This window comes from Mesitornis unicolor, unplaced genomic scaffold (genome assembly GCF_000695765.1).
Source record: "Mesitornis unicolor isolate BGI_N332 unplaced genomic scaffold, ASM69576v1 scaffold6953, whole genome shotgun sequence".
Lineage (NCBI taxonomy): Eukaryota > Metazoa > Chordata > Aves > Mesitornithiformes > Mesitornithidae > Mesitornis > Mesitornis unicolor.
Genome location: NW_010173925.1, coordinates 127,045 through 144,642, shown reverse-complemented (window position 1 = coordinate 144,642; position 17,598 = coordinate 127,045). Strand labels below are relative to the sequence as shown.

The 17,598-nt window shown below is 38.4% G+C and overlaps 1 protein-coding gene across 1 annotated transcript in view; it reads right to left on the bottom strand.

The window, feature by feature from the left end:
• FAF1 (Fas (TNFRSF6) associated factor 1) overlaps positions 1-17,598 on the bottom strand; it is a gene marked incomplete at its 5' end in the record, with an annotated part of 148,045 nt that overhangs the window by 18,337 nt on the left and 112,110 nt on the right. The window contains 3 exons of the mRNA XM_010180871.1: positions 96-176; positions 10,064-10,152; positions 12,733-12,869. Coding sequence (XP_010179173.1) covers positions 96-176; positions 10,064-10,152; positions 12,733-12,869 — 307 coding nt within the window. The remainder of the gene's footprint in view (positions 1-95; positions 177-10,063; positions 10,153-12,732; positions 12,870-17,598) is intronic.

Here is a 17,598-nt window from a genome sequence, read left to right as displayed (position 1 = left end):
CTGAAGGCAGGCAGTCCTCTGCACCACAGAGATTTCACCAAATGTGGAGGGATTCCCATCCTGACATTCCTGTGGTTGCTTCACCCTGCACCCACCTTTGCTCTGTCAGCCTCCAGCGAGATGCGGTATGCTTCATCCTGTTCCCTTTTCACATTTTCTCTGGCTTCACGTTCATCCTAAAAGAAAAAAGAAACGAAAATTAGCAATATCCATGAACAGTGGATTAATATGATCTATGTCTTACGTTCACCAGCACTCTTTAACCCCAGTGAATTCAAAATACTTGACTGCTTTGCTCATCTAACTACCGCTAGGAGAAATTATTTCAGAAACGCCTCAAGGGTGACCTTGGCTTTATGAATTCTGACTTACCTACAGCTATGTTTCAATTGCCACCTAACAGATTGGCGTGTCCAAGGCCCAGCCCAAGGGGGCTGTTTGCTCTACCATCTTCATCAGACTCCAGAACAGGGCAGCATCCTCCTGCGCCAGCCACGCGAGGAGGGGGCCAGAAGAGGGGTACGTGTGGCCTGGCGCTGGGGAGGATCTTGCAGGGATCTCACTCCTGCAGCTGACAAGTCGGGTGGTCTTGTAATAGGGAAGGACAGACTGAGGTTTAAATGATGAGGCTGGATTTTAATTTGCTTTCTGCTGTGACAGGAGTTAATGGGTTGTCCTGTGAGAGAAGGCCTGCTCCCAGGTCCTTCCTTGGTGAAAACACCCTCAGTAGGATCTGTCCAGGGTCATGGCTATGAAACACCATCCAGAGGCCTCAGTTCACATTGTGCTGTCTTACACAAAATGGGAAAGTAGCAAGTCCTGCTCTGAAGTGTTTCGAATATAAAGATGCAGGCAGACAAGAAACGTGAGGTTAGCATGCCCACTTCAAACCAGCAAACCTAGCAAAGTATCTCATTAATGATCAGAGCATGACAAAATAAAGGTTTGATAAAAATACGCGAATGACAAAGCAGGGCATCATCCATATGGTGAAGGATCAAGAAGTGGATATCACTGAAAGCCAGAGTAACTGCACTGGGGTGATGTCTGATAAAGCAAAGTGTACAATCAATAGATTCATACTCTGCCTCTGGAGACAGAGACAGTGGCTGCTCCACTGCACTTACTCCTCTTACATCTCATAATCCTCCCAGATCCCTGCAGAGGCTGCACTGGTCCCTACAAAAATCAATAAGATTTAGCTTGGTGAGCTGGTGGGCTCAGCACGGTCACCTGTAGTTACCAGTAACACAGCGCTTGCACTGGGGTAATCTGTTCCCTGTATTTCACAGAAATTAAAGTCTACTATCTACTGATTTTTGAAGAAGTAAGTTAATTTTCCCATTAATCTGCCAGGTTTATTCCACATAAACTGATTAATCTTCTCCCCAAAACGTCACTATTTGGCAAAAACTCAACTCTAAATGTGAGGAGCATATGTTAACTGTCATTACCATGTCATGCAAACGTGCCAAGATGTTCCACAAACAAAACTCTAACGCGTTAGCGGTTAAAGAGCTCCAAAGTAACATGCAACCACAAGAGGAAAGGACAAATTGCAGGAAAAGGTATACAACCTCCAGTTGGAAAGTAACAAGATCTTTTTAGAGGAAACTCTTCTTCCTTATAGAAACGGGACCCAAGATTAGTCTACAAGCAACGTGTCCTAAATTTAATTCACAGAAGACACAGAAACTATCACTTTGTTCAGCAAAGCTAAGACATGAGTAGAAGTAATACTTACAAAACGTAAAAAGGACAAGAACCACCAAATATCTCGTTCCCCCTCCCCCCCCCCGCACCTCTGGACCTTGATAAGCTTTATGTGCCATGCTCCTGGAATACCTTCAAAAAGTCACTCAAACCTGATAGCAGAAATTACCCTACATTAATATTCCATTTCTGAGAAGAGACCGTGTTGAAATAATTAAACAGCTCTGATTTTTGTTATCCAAAAATGAGGAAAGCTGGAATACACAGAAGTTTTCCCAACTCTTCTCATAGATGGAATGTAACAGTAAAGGAAAAGGCTTTGTACTATCGACAAACAAAGTCTTTCCACAAACATACCATAAATTTGTCCTAAAACAGTGAGAAATAAATCTATCTTCCCATCCAATTTACTAAAGGAAGACTGACTTCAGGCAATCTGAGATGGAACAAGCTTTTTAAAAAATATGAAGAATCTATTTGCAGAGAGCCTATTAAGCTGTCAGGTTTTGCAACTTCATGTATCACACGCTAACTGAATTTCAAAAGTCACACAAGTCCAGTAATGCTCAAGAGAAAACTGGGAGATCAGATACAACCACTGCAACTAGAGGCTCTTTCCTTCATCAAATATTGATAGCAATTACCATATAGTTACTTCAGTTAAAAACAAACAAACAAAAATCCCAACACAAAAAACCCCAAACAAAAACCCCCAGACAAACCAAAGCCAACCCTCAAAAAACCCCAACATTTAAAAAATTACAAAAATTGTTAGAAAAATAAATTTAAAAAAACCCAACTAATCAGAGTTATAAGAAAGAGAGTACTGGCTTTTATTTTGCACTTTACAAACTGTCTAGGAAACTCCAGGACGTTTTTAGAAGTTACTTTAGATTAACACAGGGGATTCATTTACCTACAGAGAGCTTTACAGAAGAACTTTTGAAATTGGTTTAATTTATATAATCTGCATGACAACTGCAAAAACTACCGATGCTATAGGTTTTATAATGTGAATATCAGGCATTTAAAAAAAATTATTTCCTCCCTATTCATCACAGTTATCATCGTCCTAAAAGTGGATTATGAGAGAGATGTCAGGAATGTGAAGAATTACTACGCATGACTGCCTGGTCCTCATAGAAATATGTAAGTCACATCTAAAAGTAAAAGAACACGCCACTGTGCTTGACACCGCATGGAAACAACACTGTTCTTACTGAAATAGACAAAAAAAACAAATCCAGGATCTAGATTTCTTTAAGTAAGAAGCAGATGTAATCCCATGAGGCACCTCTCTGTACCTACTGCTGTGTTTTGTCAATACTGCTCACACCACCTCCTCTATGGAGATTATGGCAAAATGATATTCTCTGGGTCAGAGTTACGCCTTAGGCAAATCTTAAATATTAGATACTGCAGATCTCCTTTTTGTAATGCAATTTTTTATTTTAGTCATCTCTTCCTCCAGAGAAACCATACAAAGCAGGAGGATGACTCAAGGTTACCAAAAGCAACAAAAGAAAATTTGTAATGGTGACAAAAATAGCAGAAGAAAGTGTTTTGCAGAGAACCTTTCATTGCACTAAGAACGAACACAGGAAGAAAAAAAGAACAGTCCTACCACTAATAATTAATTTTAAAAATGCTGTATTATCCATTAACAAAACCTGAGGTAGTTTTCAGTTTTCCTGCTAAACCCTCCATAAATTGCAGCATTGACTGAACATCAATAAATGCATCTCTGCAGTACTTCTGCAATGAAGGTAAAATTACCACCTTCTTTTTCCAAGAAACCAAGGTGTGAACAGACAACGGCTCGTCTCAGGTCACGTAAAAAGCCTTCATCATAAATGGGGCTACGCTCCGCGTTTCTGAATTCCACAGCACCAACCAAAGGCTGGTGTGGATGCAAGCCATCCGCATACCAGGGTTTTGGGCGTGAGATGAGGAGACCACTTCCCTTTGCTCCTTAAAGGGAAAAAGTCACAGCTCTCTGCTTTATCATTTTGATAATGCAACAATGGGGGGGGAATGTTCAATGGAAAGTTGAGACTTTTTAAAAAAATTTCATTTATTCACAGATTATATTCTTCCATGGCTGACACTTCAAAAGGGCCTTGTCTACCACCCTACCCCTGAGGCCTACTCCCCCACAACACTGGCTGGGTATAACTCTGTGTACTTCAGATTAACGCTGTTATTAATACTGGGTTTTATTATTATTTTTACTAAATATATTTCTTTTTCAACCCATGGACCTCCTTTTCTTTTCCTGACTCCCATCCCCAAGTGGGGAAGAGTGATCGGGTGATAGAACAACTGTACAAACCACGACAATATTACAAAGTCGTAACAAAAATAGTAAACACTTATATTCATGAAATAGTTATAATGGACTAGATAAAACCTTCTGTTGAGTAATATCCAGAGCTACAAGACTAAGAAAAACTTACAGAGAAGGTTAAGAAGAAATTTAGGATAACTCTCTCCAATAATTATTCCCTAAACCACTTCTTGAAGTTACCACTGAAGCACTCAATAGAAGGCAGGACGATGGAAACAGGGATTCCTGATTGCATTAAGGACAGCGTATGCCCCCTTTTCCTGCAGATTACACAGGGGAAAAGAATACACAATACATTTGGCTTTTTGGATGTGTTATTTTGCTCGAAAAGTCAGCACTGGCCCTTCTAGGGTTTTTTAAAATATATTGTTGTTTTTTCTGAAGGTAGGATTTAATGATTTAACTCCAGCAATCAGCTTTGCACCTGATTTGTCTCAGGGAGATGTGTTATGGCTTTATTCCTCATTGCCCTTTGGGATCAGTTTTACTGTGAAGTAAAACCAGACGAGACAGAACTTGAGAAGATAACCACGAGCCGAAGACACGTATCAGAGCATCAGTGAGGAACCGGCTGTTACAAGAAAGACAAAAAAACCCCAGAGTATATTTACAAATGCTGAATGCTCAGCTGAAAGACAGTTCATTTCACTGAACCACTCCTGAAATTAAAAACTGCAAGTGCTTAAGGCTATTCACGGGAGCGTTAAAGAGAAACACCCCTTTGCCCAAACAAACCAGTGCGAGAAAGACATTAACTTGACTCACTAAGATGACAGACTTGCACATTGTATAACTTAAACATACATGATGAGGAATATATGGAAGGAAAAAATGTACACAGAATGTGTTGGGTATATGAGAACGATAAGGACAAAGCAAATGAAAGTTTCAGTGGTGGCAGAACCTCGGGTGGGGAGGCAGGACGGGGCAGAGTGAGGGGGCACAACAGAGAACCGCTGGGGGATCCTGCCTGGCTATATCAAAGGCTGAAAGCCCAGTTCCAGATAGCGATTTCTGAGAATTACCTCAAGTAACAAGAAAGAAAATAAACCCAGAAGCTTCCAGAAGCAGTCCTGCAGTGACTTTCCATGGGAAATGAGCCAGCCGGTCCTACCACACCACCTGGGCTGTGTAGCAGGGAAAGCTGCTCTTTATTAAGAGAAACTGGAGCCATCAACAAGTATAGCCAAAAAGCCACCTGAACTAAAGATACTTGCATTTTATCTTTTCTTTCCTCTGTCATTACCTTGCACTTTGTCAAAGTTCAAAATAGGCCACAAACCCTTAAAGGCGGCAGTGATATCTGCTGGTGTGTCAGTGCAGTGAAGTGCACAATGGGAAACCGATCGTTTGGGGTGCTATCATATTACAAATACAAAATTGGAGAATTTAAGCAAATTTTTATTACTGTAGTTTAATTAGTTATAACTAGTAATAATTAGTAAATGTGCTAATTGGATTTTTTGAGGGGTTCAATCACAATCTTCGTTAGATGGCTGTCATCACCATAATGCTTTTGCGCCTCGGAATTTAATGAATTTCATGTATTTATTCTCATAACCTCCTGCTGTGCAAATACTATATACCATGATACACATGACAGTGTTAGATGGAACACAGATTATCAAAGGTATCCAGATGCCTAATTTCTACTGATTTTAATGTGAGTTTCAGTGCCTAAACAGAACTTGCAGGGGTATCCTGCATGGCTGGCGGAAGCACTTAAGCCATCCCCTAACTGAGAACACGACTGCAGGTAAGGAGTGGAGAAAAGCAACCGATCTGAAGGAGGAAAAGACAAACAGGTCACAGATTAGGAGAATATGCACTAAGACGGATTCTCTGTGGCTGAGACACATTGTCAGAAGAGGAAAAGGTACTGGAAGCTAAAACTGTTATATCATCATACAAAAAAAGGAAGGAAATCGCTTTCACTTGACAGCAGGGAGGCAGAAGAGGTGGTAGACGTGGAGGTGACAGGCTTCTTACTGCAATGTTATAAAAATAACACTTGCCCAGTAAAGCCCCATCTAACATAAGAGAGCGCTGGGATGGTGACACAAGCACATTTATACAGAGCTGTGGCAGGCAAAAGAAGGTGAATTTATGTTGCTGGTTTGGAGTTATTGTTTTCATTTACATATTTTTAAAATCCCCATCCAGGTCCTTCCAGTAAGGAAGGACCTACATTTTCCTCACGTCATAGCAGTGTCAAGGAAGAAGAGATGCCACCATAGATCAGAGAGCAAAGATGGTCACTCTGCAGGGCTACATTTTTGGACAGCTTATCTTCAGAGTCTGTTTACAACAGTTTTTCCAGTTCAAAAATTCTTAAGTATCTCTCTTTTACACTAAAGAAAACAGTGTGTCAGCAGACACAGTTTGAAGTGAATTGAAGGTTTTAATTGTTATTTGTAAAAACAAGGCTTTTGAAGCAGCTGTGGGTATTACAATTCCACCTTGAAGTCTTATCTGAGCACAGGAGCGCTAGTGTTGCGTAACGACAAAAATAAACATGACGAGAGACCTACTGTTACTTAAATGTGGACAAGTTGGACCAGCTGTGTAACAGTCAATGCTTCTACAGTAATAAATGTTGACAGCAAAAATAAAAAGAATGCATTACTGAGATATCATCAAATGAGCCCTGTCATTACATGGAAACTCCACCCTGTATAAGCTTGTCAAAAAGTGTTACTGTAATCCTCTGAGAAGCCTCCTCCTCAGGCCATGGAGGAAAAATGTTCGGGATCGTCCCAGAACAGGTGTGTTGTGCTGCAAGACCAGGATTTAATCACGTATCTCTTCACATTAATCTCACAAAGGAACTCACTCCGATCTATTTGGGCCCATCGTGCCACGCTGAGGTGATTATTTAATTGAAGCAAGCAAGCTAACAGGGTGTTTAAAAATGGACATTCCAGGGCGTGCAATATTTTACAATTATTATTTGTTTTCCTAAGTCCAGCACCAGGCATTGACACTTCAGAGGAACCGATACTACACACTCCTTTCAAAGTCAGTTCCCGAAAAATCTCAGTTCACGCCTTGATCAACAGTGGGAGAGGCCGGCTGCCCCTGCCTGAGATACCCTCGATCGCTTACAGGAGAAACTCCTTAGGGCCTTTATTTCCTCTTTGCAGAAGTCCTCAACCCCACTGCCTGAACAGCGGTTGGGGTATCAACATTTGTAGTGTGGGCCAGAGGAGCAAACATAGTTAGAAAAGGAAAATACTAATGTGCACACATATGTACACATATGCATCTCAATGTTTTTAAGGTATTTCTTTGGAGATTATGTAAGAAAAATCTTGACCAAACATAAGATACAAATCTAAAAATTAAATCAAACTGCTGGTTAAATGATGGTATTTTAGCACTTGACATTTTAGAAATATGCCCCAAGTTTGCCTGATTAAAATTTTATGAGGTTACCCTAGTAAATTTTACATGGATACCAAAGCAGAGAATTTAGCTAACCACCAGCTATTACCACCAGCCAAGGAAGTGACTGACTTCACTCGGGTGAGGTGACGCTGCTCTGAGTGTCTGCCTACACCATCAGTGGATGGGCAGCGACAGGGACTGGGCTGTACAGAGATGCCTGAACAGCTACAGCCAGCACCACGGTGGTAACAGTCATCCTGCAGCGAAATAACCATCAGAGGGCACTGCAAAACATGCTGTGCTAAACAGAATTATGCAATAGCCGTGTGGGAAGCTTTCATGTGCATGCAAGTTAAAAATCCAACGTGGAGAAGTTCAGCTGCACAACCTGACTCATTAATGATTTCATGCTGTTATTTACAAGTGTTTCCAGTCCTATTTCTCTCTCACACACACTTCTGTTTACAGCAAAGCTATACAGATAACTTCTCTTTTTAAAACACAAAAGAATTTTCTGCTTATCTTCTTGTGGTTTTACAATGACTTATTGTTGCTATTAAGAACACAGTAACAGAAACCGGACTCTGTATCCTGTTTGCTATTGTAATATTTGGGAAATGAATGCACCAATTGCAGCAAGATCTTAAAAAAGAAAAGGTGTTGATGTTTAAACACTTGAAGTTGTCAAGTACAAGACTTACAAGAAAGCTACAGATTATGTAGCAAACCACAAAAAGGCAGTATTTTCTTTTCAGGCTAAAGCTCTCTATTGAGTACAGACTGCTTGTCAAACACTCCCTCTCTGGAATAGTAATTTCATAAAGCAAAGTTATTTTTTGGTTTTAAACTTCCTGCTTCAAAGGTGAAAGTGTCTGAGATCACCTTTAGGTGTGCTCGTAAAAGTGAAGCCAAGGTATAAGTAAATATCCTATTTGTGTATAGAACCCATAGCATCTGGAAATCTGCCCCTAAAGTTTATGAAATTTTCCATTAGTTTTCTGAATGTCAAAGTGTGTTAGAAAAAAAACTCCCGTTGGGGAAGAAATGTCAGTGGTGCTCTCAGCGACAGAAAAACAGAAGGAAATGTGAGAAAAGAGTACAGAAGACTGGGACAAAGGTAGATTTGGGAGGAATGTATAAAAATTAATTTCCCATTCTCCCTACATAGGTGGAGCACCTGGAGCAAGAAGTCAGGAGACGTCCACATTGCCACCGTGGGAGCTGTCACTGGACTGTCCCCGTTCCTGGCCATCCAGGGAGGGACCAACAGCAGCGCAGGATGCAGAAGCCCATTACCACTTCTGCAATCATGGCCTTAAGGATACCAAGTGGGCTTTTTTGGTTAAGTTTCATTTCCCTTACACTCAGACATTTCTTAGTTGCAAACCCACTTGGCTTAATCCTCTTAGGAGAGGTCTATCACTATCTCATCTGCTTCTACCTTTTTCTTTGCTAAATACCGATGTCCCCTGCCCTGGGCAACCGTTCTGATCTCCTGCTCCAAACCCAAGACTCCTAATTCTAATTCCTTCTCCAGTTCCATATTCGCTCTTATCTCTTTGCCTTTATAAGCTTTTCTTGCCTTCTGTTTTCTTCCTTTTTATCAGCTTTTATAGTTTTCAGTTCTCAACCTTTCTTGGAACTTATCTGTGATGCGAATTTTACCTTCTCATTAAAGCATTAGAAAAACCCCATACCTGACATATTCCTGTTAAAATGCATTTAAAAAATCAATTATATCATGCCTTGGATTTTTTGTTGTAATCCTCATATTAAAATTTGTGCTCAGTATTAACAAAATGAAAGTCAATTTCTTTACCAATGAATTACGGGTAGCATAAATAAAGAAGAAAAAACGAAGTACAGATATTGTTCAGATGCCGTGCCTCCATATTATTACAACCATAATCAGTAAATCTTGTACTAATGAGATACAAGATTTAAATGTGAAGAGTGTGTTTAGTGAATTATTGTCAATCAATGTCTATACAACAGGATAAGAATAATCTTGAATGGCAACACACCTATTATTATAAATTCCTAAGTAATTCATTACTTCAAAATGTCACTCTCAATTTATAGAGTAACAGATGAACATCTTTCAACTGTATGCCTCACTGTGTCTACTTCTGTGTAATTGAAACACTGTTTTTGAAAAGTCTTGTCACCACTTACCCATTCTGCGCTGTCAGAATGAAGATTCAGTACTGGTTCAGCCCTGGTTAAGGTTGTTTTTCAATTCCCTTTTAAGGTCTATCAATCTATTCTTTGCTTTCTACCTATGACCTGGAGCTGGTCATTGGGGAAATATTCAATTGTCATTTCCTTGTACGAGCATATTAAGCTCCATAATGCCACTGTAAATGGAAATGGTTACTCATGACTAATACTCAGAAAAAGAAAACAAACTGAAAATGACAAGACCAATAAAGAACGGGTTTTTTGAGAAACCCAAGTAAATACACAAAGGAGACGATGTTTTTAATTTCTGATGATGGAAGAGGCACTAAAACACATCATACCCAACTTCATTGGCTAAAGAAACATCTGATTGATTTGGCATCCCCAGTGACTCGTGGAAGCCAGTGGGTATCTGCAGCAACTTTCAGTGCTCACCTCATCCTTTATGTCTTCCTGCTGCTGGGCACTGAAGATCTCCATTGCAGCCATCAGCCTCATCATTAGTTCATCCACTGTTGTGTTACCTAGCAACAAAGAAAGATAGCTGAACTTCACACCATTAAAGTTACTACACAAAAAAAGAAGTAATTTTAGAATTAATCCATAAGAAATAGCCAGATTTAAAAAAACCCCAAACAACTAAGCACAGAGTAGAAAATGCAAGTATCTCAGCAGAATGCTTTTAGTTTGCCTTTTTATTGAAAACGTTAGATTTCTTTCACAAACAAATGTTGTTGATCATAGGCTAAAATTTTAGGTGGTTCAAATCTGAACAACTGCTTCTGTGCTTGCATGGAGTAACTATTTTTTCTTTTAATCACTGATGTTAAAGGAAAGTAGTATATCTGGGGTTCCCTGACATGAAACTGATTTTATGTTTTAGAATTCCCAGCTATAATAAACCAGGGAGACTGAAGCAATTGCTTAGTCATGTAGCAAAAGGTAGAATGTTGGCAGCAGCATCCATGTGGATTGGTTTAAAAAATGGAAAAAACCAAAATACAGTGATTGAATGGATGTGCGTGCAGCATTTTCACTCAGGTATTAGTAGTAAAATTTCAAACTTTATAATATATTCTCTTTAGTCTATTTACTTCTGACAAAACTAGTAAAACTAATAATAGCGGAAAAGTAAGTCATCGGTGTATCTATCAAGAAATACAGCACATGCATAGAAAAACAGATACCTCCTTCCATTTTTCAACCAGCACACCTCCAGTTTTCAGTAAGACTGAAATCTTAGTTTCATTTCCCACCAAGATGCACTCAGTGTTTGTGTTTTCTTCCTAAACTGAAGACTAAACTACCCATTAGAGCTACTTGTCATAGTAGTTAAAAAGTCTTAGACCATGAGTAACGGTCAAAAACTATAATAGCTGCCAGCCTAAATGGTGTTTGGACGTTCACAGAACAATGCCAACAAGAACTAGGTTTGTACTGGTGATGCTGGTCAAAACTTTAAAAGGAGTAAACTAACCAGAAGCCATCGTACCAGTAAAGCAAACAAAACTGTCCCCATAGTTTCCAACCCCAGGAAAAAGGAAAAAAAAACCCAACTAAAAATGGAAAGCAAATTTAGACAGTCTGCATTTCAATGAACGCCACTGGGACTTAAGTTTCTATATCGTTGTATCTCTTCTGTACACATGCCTTCTCACCCAGCCCTGAAAAGCCCTCATTGTTCCCATTTCTAACATTTGCTACCTTAGCAGAAAATTTTATCCCACATGCTACAACACGCAGGACTTGAGACGCTACAATTCATCTGAGGGCATATTGTGAAAAGATACTGGTGTCCCAATTCATGGGAAAATAACAAGTACAGCGCGTTTGATTCTTGTTAAAAGATAAACTGAAGTAAGGCTGCAACAGATGATCGCTTTAGTTTAGTTCAAAAGACTGCAGAAAACCTGACAAATCATTAAAACTTAATGAATGCAATTAAATAATTGGGATTATTTTATCATACAAAGCTGCACTGTATTATGACTTTGAGTCACCAAGTTGCTCAGTTAAGTAATTTAAGCCAGCAAGCACCACTGACTTCACTGGGATAACACAGGTGCTGAACTATGCTGCGGAGTTATAAAACCAAGAAAACTTTCTCATAAGGTTATTTCTATGAAATAAATTCTCTAAGTGACAGAAGTAACATGAATTAGTGTTGTGCTGTACCTTGCACTAAGGAGACAAAGTTGATGCAAAATTCACAATTTTGGCCATAGGAAGGAGCACTGCAGGCTCCACAAGAAAATTATTAATCCCATATGCAGAAAGAAACAGTAATGCTGTCTGCAAAAGGTAGTATTTCCTGAGGCTGAATTTCCTCAGGAAAATAAGGAGATTAGAATAAAGATTGTTAGATTTAAGCAATAAATAAATGAGGACACAGTGTCATGAAGGCAAACGTGTGGAGAAAGCAGAAGAAATGAGAGGCTGCCATTCTTTGATGTATTTTAATTTGAAGAGTTACTGAGAACAGCAGTCAAAGGGCAACACTCCACATCTAAGTCATCTTGCTGTCAGTGAAATCAGAGGAATGGTTATGTCATAAAGAACTGCTCATGCAAGACAGAAAGCTTCATTTCTGTGGGATTATATTAGCAACTTCAAATTCTGATCCAATTTGGAGGCTCAGCACTGCAGGCAGGTCTGAAAAAGCAACTCATGTTCAAATATTAGCCTGCTATGTGCAACAGGAGTCCACATGGTAACAAGGGACCAGACACAGCAAACTCAACGTATTCTGGCACTACACAAAAAGTGCAGTCAAAATCTATTGCAAATCAGTAATTTATATGGATATAAATTTGCAAGACTAAGTGTAGCTCCTTATTTAGGATATTTGGCTTCTACTAAAAAAAAAAAAACCCAACAGAGAAACTTAAACTATGATCCTACTACAGTCATGGCAATGATTCTCTAATATGAAGTTAATTAACACATTTATGAATAGTAGCTATTTATACCATGGCAACTGAAAGTATCTTGTGTGAAATAAATTCATATTCTGAACATCTTAAAAGAAAAGGTTCACAAAGATGCCTTCTAACAGTTTTAGTGCTCACATAAAAACTCCTTTTAATATAAAGTGAGAACTGTACCTTGTATTACATTCAATACTTCATTAGATGATCGTTTTCCCATAATAATAAGGAAAAGTGGAAACTGGTCTGTCTTCTGAGTTCGAATTGTCTGGGCTACAACACTCCCGAAGTGCCTAGTGCACATCGTCAGAAACCTGTGTCGGAAAAAACAAAGTTAACATTGTAGAGATGTTATTGAAGTTGGTTTTAAAAAAATTATGCTAAATTCAGCAGTTTATCAGTGCTCAGTACTGTTTAACGTCTAAGCTTCTGCATTCAAATCTAGAGGTCTTTCTCCCTTTTTATTATTAAGTTATGAGAATACTTACAAATACGATAAATACCAAATCGACTAAATAAAAACAATTAATAACTTGTTAAGACAGTGATTTCTTTGATGGAGAACTCCATTTCCTTTTACACTATTCTGCAGCTTATAATTCCAAACTAACCCCCCCGAAGTAATCATGCAAAATAAATTGTTAAAAACTTCTAAAGAGAAACTAAGTAGAGCCATAATCTAGTAAACATGACGAAGCACAAAAATAGTATAGTTTCATATGAAAATATAATTTAATAATGAAACATCAAGAAATGGTTTTTATCAGTCATAGAATTAAAATGTGGTACTTCAGAATTGTATTTTCTTTTGTACTAGTGCCCTGCCAGTGACATACTTAGCAGTGTGGTCTAAAAACAATAATTCTAAGCTTTTGACCAAAAAAAGCTCTTGGATATTAGCATACAGAAGTCTAGCATTAGTATTCTTAACACGATCTTGAATAAATGAAAAAACTGATAAAGCTTTTCTCTTCCATTAGAGGACTGTTTGAAATTAGCATTTCTTTCAAGAGAAAAGGGTAGCTTATGATATGTTTTCAGATCTGATGGTAAAAAGTAAATGTCATAATAATAATGAATTATGAAAGACCAAATGCAAATATAGAATGCTTTAATAAGATCCAATTTAATAAAGTCTGTAAAAATAATGGACTTTTAATAACACGGGTCACAAAAGGCAAAACAGTGGAAATTCTGAGGACTAGCCACTGGTACAGTCTTATTAATTCTTAATTATGTTCATGAAAGGCAACTTAAATCGTGTGTTTTCTTATGCCTTATGATAATATTTTAGGTAACAACTACTCTGAAATGTATGCTCTAACTGAAGAGCAAAGTCCTGTTGTCACATGCGTTAGAAGCCAAATCTATTTGAAAAGACAACCTGCATTAAAATGTCAAGCACTTCAAGTAATTTCTTCTCAAAGATACCGAAAAGATTCAAAATTGTAATTTTTAAAATTAATATATATATTTAGTATCTAATAAAATGGCTAAAAATTGATAGGCCTGATGAGTACATTGGGTTTGTTTGAGGCATCTGGAGTATTTAAAAAAACCCTCCTCACAGAAAATTTGGCCATAGCTGGATAGAAGGCAATGAGCAGGGGTAGCTAGCGAGTATTTTGGAGCCATAAATGTTACTGGCAAATACCTTTCCTTGCCTCCTTGATTCTCTGTCTTTTGCAATTGAGAAAGACAATGTCAAAAATGCCGAATAGAGGCTGCTATATCAGAAATAGCTACATAGAGACACATCAGCTGGCAAAAACAAAGTGTCTGTGAAGTCTGGACATACAAACTCTTAGGCCAAATAACTTTTTTTGATTTTTTGCTTTTCACGGTGGGAATACGTAAGTGATATATTGGCCTCACAGAAGTCAATGGTGATCTTTCATGGCAAAATGTCTTACGTGTGTTTAAGGTTTCACTCCTGAAAGTGATAAAGACAATGTCAATTGAACTGAATTCCTGAAACCTGTGTATTAAAACTGTTTAACAGCCTTCAACACGCCATGGAAGAAAAGCAGTTGAGTTTCATGTGAAAACAAAATATTTAACTGGAGGTGAAAAAGCACTGTAGAGAATACTACTAGAAGGAAAGAAACTAAGAGACCTAAGACTAAGAAACCTAAGTAAGAACCAAGTAAGACTTCACTCGTCTATTGAACTAAAATGTACTAATGCCAACAAATTGTGAAGGTAGTCAAACAATGCAGCACTGAATAAAGAGACAGCAGCAGCAATCTCCAATGCTTACACCGTGTAACTCCTGTTCACCAGAGATTACTCACTCACACACATGCTCTTTGCCAGGTCAGTGGTAAGTGCTCAGTAATTACCCATAACACATCTCTTCTTTTCATTTTACTAGATGGGTATGAACTGAACTTTCATTCATGATCCTTGTTGAGTTTTTCTCACACCTTGTAACAGATTTTGCAACTACTTAACTAATTTTGCCATTTGTTTTCCTTTTCTGCCTTTACTGACTCTGCATTTGCAGACCTTTTTACTTACTTTCTTCCACATTCATATCCTTTAAAAAAAAAATAAATCTCCTCTATGCTAATATTTACTGCCAGAAGTCTGTGATTAGAACCAAACCAATCTGGTGCAGTAACCAGTATCTTACTCTACACATCACTAACGAGGGATTTTCTTACTTTCATCTGAACAGAAGTGTGCCAGATCTTTCAGTGGCATCTCCAGAGCTGCCAAGAGAACTGCCTGGGGAGCACATCAAAGCACCAGATGTCCCTCCAGGGAGAACCGCTTTCCACAACATGCTGGATTACTGTGATCTCCAACCAAAGTGGAAATAGACGAATGCTGCCAGAAAAGGAGGGCAAGCGGCACCCTACTAGTCCTTTTGTTTTTAAATTACAAAAATATTCAAGAAGGAAGAAGTATGAGAAAAGCAAAAAAGCATGTTATGAAGGAAGAATTCATTTTAAAAATACCTTGGAAGTTACATGAAAGAAGTTAATGGAAAGGTAATAGTTTTGGCAAACACAATTATTTTTCTACTTTTTCATGAGTCGATAGCAATGAAACCAGCAGTTATTAAAGCTACAGAAAACATGGACACTGACCATGGCTTGACAAATACAGAAACAAACCCTAAAAAAATTATGATCTTATCTTAATTTTTTACATGTAGATTGAACAGGTATTAATTCTTAGGCATAGTTCACTCCTTAGTTAAAAGGGCCGCGCAGGAAGAATAATTCTGGTAAAACAAAGATGTTAATTTGAGGGGCTGCTGATCACCGCACAGCAGTTATCCCTCCATGTGCTCTCCGAAATAACCTCTGTAAAGAGTTACCATGTTTGTAGCACATTAGTTTCCCAGAGAAGAATCTTATCATTCCCTACCAGCTAATATGTGATATGTTATATTAAGATACACTCCTGGCATAACTTTTTTGTATTTTTATCATAAAATGCAATTTATTTAATATTACTTTAAAAAAGCTCCATGAAGGCAATTATGAAAAAATAACAGCTTTAAAAATCTACCAAAAAAGTTTAAAATATTACCAAGTCTCAAAACCTCAAAGGGAATATTTATTACAACTTAAGTCTATGGTCTACCATAGGTCCTGATCTCAGATATGCTATGTAGAACTTTGTATATGCTGGGGTTTAGCAATAAGATGTGTTTCTGTGAGAACAGGCAACTTCTAATTTTTAACAACAAAATTGGCCACCTCTGGCTGAAGTGCTGATCATCAACAGTGTTGATCTCAAAGCTCAGTATTTTTTGATCTCTGGAAAGCTTTTGATCTGTATGATACCTACTTACACCACAAAATACGTACTGCCTTTTGAAGAGGGAACCCAAAGGGGAAAGCCAGCCCCTGGGTGGGAGATGGTAGCCATTCCCCACAGGAGGTTTTTCATCATTAGCATGACTGGTATTATCTCATTGTGTCTTTATGTATCTCCTGCTCACATATTACATTGCTTCACATTTTTGGTGTTCAGATGGACAGGATCTACTGTAGTCAAATTTGGATCCGTGATCACAAAAAAAAAACCCCACAGCACTGCTGCCCCCGGCCTTGATCCAGTGAAGGACTCCAAGAGAGCAGAGCAATTCAGTCTCCTTTATCTGCCCACTCAGAGAAGTAGCAGCTGGCATGGCTTTGAAGGACATGGACACCACCTACCAGCCATCACTGAAACCAAATATCAACTGCTTGATGCCTGTCCTCTGGTGTGGTATCCATTTCCAGTGTTATCTACTGGAATCAAAGTGATGATACAGTCTGATAGGATGAATGGGTCTGCATACATCCCCAAATTAACCTGTCTTCTCAAGACATTATCAGTAACATAAAAATATCAAGCAGTCACAGCACGGCATAGGTGCAGAAAGAGTAACTACATCTAATAATGTTAATTCTAGCTTTGTGTTAATTGAATAAACCTACAGAAGGAAACTAACGCAGAGTTTTCGTACACTGTAGCGAACTCCTGGACTATGCAAAGGGGGACAACTGATGCTACATTTTGAGTGGTTTTTTGGTACGTTCAAACAAAAATTGAAAGCTCTGCTTTGCTTCTGCTTTCCTTAAACTCCCCCCAGCACCTTAAGGTTAATTATTAATTGTATTAGCAAATCTGTCTAGTGCAGTAAAGGGCAAATTCCCTTCCATACAGAGAGAGCCCTGCTCTCAAATGTATGGATAAAATGTATTAAAATAAATACAAAAATATGCATAGGATTTTAGATAAATTTTTCCTTATTTTCTGTACCAACATAAATAACGGAGATCTGGTTATTTGTTATAGTCTTACTCATATAAATATTCCCATAGTTACTTCTAAATTTTGCACACTGGTGGGAAAACCTGGGAAAAGTTCTTCCTAAAATGAGGCCCTTTGGCACATGATGCCTACTTGCTAAGGACTTTTTAACAGAATGGCTGCACTGGAGATGTTTTTGCCATATCATCTCAGCCTGAAGTCCTGTTCAGAAAGCAGCACTGGAACAAAATCTGATAATCACGTCTAAAATAGCTATTTCCTTTCCTG